The 5,889-nt window shown below is 31.1% G+C and overlaps 1 protein-coding gene across 1 annotated transcript; it reads right to left on the reverse strand.

Moving 5' to 3' along the window:
* Positions 1,052 to 4,491, reverse strand: LOC109231406 (protein indeterminate-domain 12-like). The gene is made up of 3 exons (XM_019397072.1): positions 3,943 to 4,491; positions 3,331 to 3,727; positions 1,052 to 2,134 (listed from the first exon to the last, which is right to left on the reverse strand). Exons 1-3 carry the CDS (start codon positions 4,130 to 4,132, stop codon positions 1,213 to 1,215), a joined length of 1,509 nt encoding a protein of 502 aa, XP_019252617.1. The 5' UTR covers positions 4,133 to 4,491; the 3' UTR covers positions 1,052 to 1,212.

The raw sequence follows: 5,889 nt of genomic DNA on the forward strand, positions 1-5,889 counted from the left end.
AAAAATTACTTAAAAAAATATCTGTACCTCGTAGTGTTTGTTCTATATAGTTCAACCTAAGCGAAGTGCATGGAGTTCTTCACCAGTACAGTCGCATTTAATGTCCCCACAATGTTAAGTAATGAGTAAAAATATTCTGAATCAAAAAATTAATTAAATTATCTCTAGCAAAATTTGTCCATCCTAATCAAAATTTCAATGGGGGTATTTCGACATTTAACCCTCTCTTTTTTATATATATATATATATATATATATATATATATATAGATATATATATATATGTATATATATAACTTTAAACTCTTTTAAGAAAGAGATACGTACAAATAGTTGCAGATAATTTGAACATTCATCATTATCTATCACACTCCAAAGAATCATGGTACTCTGCCCAGAATCTTGGGCTTTTTGTTGTTAAAGTAGTTTACCCAAAGGTAAAAGAAAGTTATTTTCAACACTTTTTCTTGAGGATCTTAGTAGATATTTAAACTATCCTTTTCGAAAAGTATATAATGTAGCTTGAATTGTAATGGTCAAAACATGTATTTAATTTTTCACGTGAACTAAAACATTATTCTCAAACTTTATGAAATAAAATATACATACTTGGAAATTACATAAGATAGTGTTCTTGTTTATATTAAAAAAATATGCAAATATATGAAATACTGTAATAAAAGAAAACTAATTGACCCTTTAAATAACAGGTTCTTGTAGAATGAGACGAAGGAATTATTGTTATATGAGACATGCTGTAATAATATTCCTTGCTCAGTAAGAGAAAAATTTACAATATATCTCGCATAACAAACACAAGTTATGTAAGATTATTTTTGTCGTTTTTTAATTATATGAAACATTTTGAAGTATAGTAAAAATTCTTGTTTTTAAGTACTACTTATCTTGATTTTTGACCAGCCAATTCAAAGTTTCCTGTTGGTTGACATATGTAAGCATACTTCAGCTCTAAAACTGAGGTCCCAATATTGAAATATGGCAACAGAGAATAATGTACTTCAAAAATTTATTTAAGAAAAAGAAAATTGAAGTGAATAACTGAAAGGATGAGTATATATAATAAATAAAGCTGAGTAATTAAGGAGGGGTGCTTAGCTCCCTTCCAAAAGGACTTTAAACTAAATACAAAACCAACAACAACAAAATATTTTTATTATCTAATTAATTAAAGGAATTAAAACTCAAAAGCAGACTAATTTTGCCAGGGTGATTGATTTTGATTTTGATTATGCTGATGATGATCAAATGAAGCAGCAGCAGCAGCAGAAGATGAAGAACCCATCTGATGATGAAGACCAGTTGTAGTAGTATTATTGAGAAAATCCCTATGATGTGGAAATGCTTTAAGTCCCAAGAAATCTCTTGTCAATCCTTCATTATTTTCTTTACCTCTCATTATCAAAGGATTATTTGCACCACCAAATCCCTCATCAAAACCAACATTATTATTAGTACAAGGCAAATTAGTAGTAGTAGTAGCAGCAGCCATCATGTTTTGCATGTCATGGATTTGTTCCATAAATCCAGAGTTGACACTAAAATGATCAAAAGCACCTTTGTTATTGTTGTTGTTGTTGTCGCCATAAGATGCCAAGCCATGACCAGTAACAAAATTACCAGTAGTGGGGGCCATAGTACTATTATTAGCACTAATATTTTGAAACTGATGATATTCACGTGAGGCTAAATCGCCACTATCTGTCATGCCAGTTGTAGTAGCAGCAGTAGTAGGACTGAAAAAACTAGGAGCAGAATTAGAATTAGAAGAAGTGACACCAATTTGTGCTGCTTTTTGTAGTAATGCAGTTGCACTCATGTGAGCTGATGTTGCTGCTGTTGCTGCTCCAAATATATTGTTACTGCTACTACTACTAGGGTTATGAATGAATAACTGAGACGAAAGCTCGTTCGGAGGGTGTGGAGGAAGAAGGTTGAAATTATTAATTTGTTGTTGTTGTTGTTGTTGTTGTTCTTGTTTGAGTTGGAAGTTTTGGAGGGTATGGAGATTAAGGTGATGGGAGGTTGAAGAAGAAGAAATTAGAGGATTTGTTGTTCTTACACTTTCTTCTGCTAATGCATCACAAAAAGCTCTATGTGTGATGAAGCTATCCCTCCTGTAAAGAATAAAAAAAACAGAAATTAACATTTTCAAAAAACAAAAATACAAACAAACAAAAAGAAGAAACCATCACACATGAATAATGCAGTATAGCTAGCTTTGAGTATAGTACTGATAAAAGTGCATGCCCTCTATTTCGTCAACCCTTTTTGTCTTTCTTTTTTCTCTTTTTTTGGACAGATTAGATATATATGTACAATACAAATCACTAAAGTTTTCTAAGCAAATTGCTTTTGCAGTGAGGTAAACGATAAAGTATGGACCCTCTCTTCTCTTTCTCTCTCACACACACACACCGAGACAGTCTCATTTATATATTCAGTCGTACACATGAACTACACACGTGAACTTTGATGTTTAGTTTCTATTAGTAACTAGTTTTGATTCAAAACGTCTTCTTTTCTCTCTTATGTGATATAGATAGTCTATTTTTTCAATTATGCTTCTTAATCAATTAGTCAGTTTACATTTTGTGCTCAGATTCCAAGAACTCACACACTTAGCTAGTCAAAAAGATTAGATTGAGAGTTCTTTTTAATAGAAAAAAGTTTATACATAACCACAACACTTTAACACTATCAGGTTACCAAAAAAATATTAATATACGTGTAACTGCTTATCTGAAAATAAGATAAAAATTTACTATATAACATGCTAAATTATACCACCTCCGTTTCAATTTAGATGATGTAGTTTGACTCGGCACGGAGTTTAAGAGAAAAGATGGAGACTTTTGAAACTTGTGGTCTTAAAAGCTTAGGGGGTAAAAATTTTGTATGACCATAATATTTGTGTGGTTATAAAGTTTCTCATTAAGGGGTGAACTAGGTAAAATGAAAAGTTTAGACTTGAATTATTTCTAATTATAGAAATGTGTCATTCTTTTTTGAACAGACTAATAAGAAAAATATGTCATCTAAATTGAAACGGAGGGAGTAACTGATAATAGTGTAAAGATTTTATTTATACTATCATCGTATATAAGTTAAATCCAATAGAAAATAATGGTAATGATTACTTAATTTAGGAGAATGGTGGAGGAGGAGGAGAAGAGGAGAAGAAAATTGAGCAACAAGGGTTTGACTTTTGTATCCAAAATGATCAAGAATCTAATATAATTTAATAATACTAGTACAATTAGTAGAACTAGTTTGAGAATGTTTGTTGATGAATTTATTGTAATTAGCTTACCTAGAGAAAAGTGTTCCACAATCACATCTATACTCTCTAGTACCACAAATCTTGGAATGAGCTTTCCAATCAGACTGAACTGCATATCTCTTTGAACATTTCTCACACTTCCATTTCTTCTCACCATGTTTTCTACAAAAATGCTTCTTAATTCCAGTCAAATCCCCTAGTGCCCTTGAAGGATGATGGTGTACACATGAAGGCTCTGGACAAACATATACTTTCTTCTTCACTTCTTTGTTTGTTCTTTGCTTTAGTTTCCATGGCAAATTATGACCTCTTCTGTGTAGTTGAAGATTTTGATCTCTTTGAAATCCTTTGTTACAGATCTCACATACAAATCTATTTGTTGCCAATAGACTTTTTGGAGATAAAGCTATCACTTCTGCTTCTGGATCTAATTCAAGAAAATTTAAGTAAATTAGTTAAACCAATTAATACACAATCAAATGATCACTTAAAAAGGTAATTGCAAATAATTATATTTAATATACAGTGATCACATAACCTAGAATAAATAATAAGTTACACTGACGATATAAATAATTTTTAGACTGTCCGTGTATATAACTTAAAACCAATATATATTAACCAAAATAATAATTGTAGTACCTGGATTGCCTGGTAGATTTCTCTTCTTCTTATTAGCAGGAGCTGGTTGTGTTTGAATGTTTGTTGGTGCAAGATGCTGTGGGTAGAGAGCACTACCAATTTCAGCTCTATTACTTGAAGATATGCTTGCTTCATTAGATGCAGATGTTAAATTTGACATACTATCATCTCCTACCATACCCTTAATCATTGCATTAAAAAAAGATATAATCTACTTTGTATATATTTAGCTATCTCTCAAACCCTAGCTGAGAGAAGTGAAAAGAAGACAAAAGGCTGAAGAAGAATAGGTGTAAGAAAGCAAAGAGTAATAATAGTCTGTAAACTGCTAAGCTTACAGTCTCTCCTATCTTGTTCAAGAATTGGAAAAAGAGAAACCAAAGGTCTGAGTGAAAGCTGCTATCAAGATATTAATTCAATAAAAGCCATACACATGAGAACAAATGAAACCAAGCAAAATTATAAGATTCTTTATAGATAATAGGAAACTTTCTAGAGAGAGAAAAGACAGAAGAGAGAGAGAGAGGGGTTGTGGATGAGAAGGTATCCTTTGTTTAGTCGTCCAACCCATCAAAACCATAGCCAAAGGGTAGGAAGCTTGCTCTGACGTTGCATTTTGTCTTTTGCTTTGTTCTCTTCTCAATCATACAAATGTTACCCTCTTTGCATTATTGTACACATTTTGCTCTTCTCATTCTAGTTAATTGTTCTTTTAGGCACACATTTTATTTACCCAAGTTATTTGCATTAAAATGTACAGTAACTTTTATACACTAATAGTGTAAAAGAATTTTATACTATTAAGTCACCTAAAAATAATTAAGATAACCGTCTTATATATAATAATTGAGATTAGTCACCTGAAAAATAAAAGAAGTGGCGTATTGCAATAAATTAAAATATATCGATATATAATATAAAATTTCTTAACACTTTCATTGTACATATATTGTTAATTCCATCTTTATTTCATCATATTTCCCATTTTACCAAAAAGAGAAAAGGTAAGCATATGAAAAATTAATTAAAAGTTCAATTTGCCATCTATACTTTGTAAACTTCAGCAACCTTCCAATTTCTTTCATGGTATATTGCTTCATCCTTAGCGTTTAACGGAAATCTAGAGTGAGTTGATATTAGAAATGATATACGATAAAGATTTATGTTATATATATTGACAATATAATGAATTTTTTATATTATCATATACTTGTTATAATAGGTTGCTCATCATTTATTCTAGATTATCACACTATTAAATAAAGTACTTTACACCGTCAATAACATAATTCTAGAGTGGATAGCCTGTTTGGCCAAATTTCTAAAATCGGCTTATTTTGAAAGTACTTTTCTCAAAACTTTTGGTGAGAAGCAGTTTGTGTTTGGCTAATTAATTTAGAAGAAAATTTTGAACAACAATTAGTATTTGATCAAGGTTTTAAAAAGTGCTTCTAATTGTATATATATTTTTTCTTCTCAAAAGTACTTTTCATAAAAATGCTTTTAGGGAGAACTACTTATTATGAAGTGATATTACAAATTGTTAGTTAGGTAGTTAAGAGTTCAATTACATAGTTGGCCAGCTGTAAATTAACGGATCCGGCCGGTTAGTTAGTTGAGCCTTAGTAGAGGTAGCTAGTTGATTAACACATTACATGTATATATATTTGTATTGTTAATGAAGAGAAGTAACAGTTATCATTTCCTCACAATCCTCTCATCAGCTCATTTATTCACATGCTCTGCAACTACACAGAAGTAGCTTCGAGTTCACTGCTCCTTCATCGATGGCAGATCATGTAGATTTTAGCATGGTATCAGAGCCACCGATGCTCATCAATTACTGAGGTTGACTATCTCTATCTTAGTGATCTGTTTCTTCTTCTCAATTAGCTTTTTTTTTTGCTCATCAATGGCGGAAACTACAATTCTACATCTTCTGTACCT

The sequence above is a fragment of the Nicotiana attenuata genome, chromosome 8, assembly GCF_001879085.1.
Source record: "Nicotiana attenuata strain UT chromosome 8, NIATTr2, whole genome shotgun sequence".
NCBI classification, from domain to species: Eukaryota; Viridiplantae; Streptophyta; class Magnoliopsida; order Solanales; family Solanaceae; genus Nicotiana; species Nicotiana attenuata.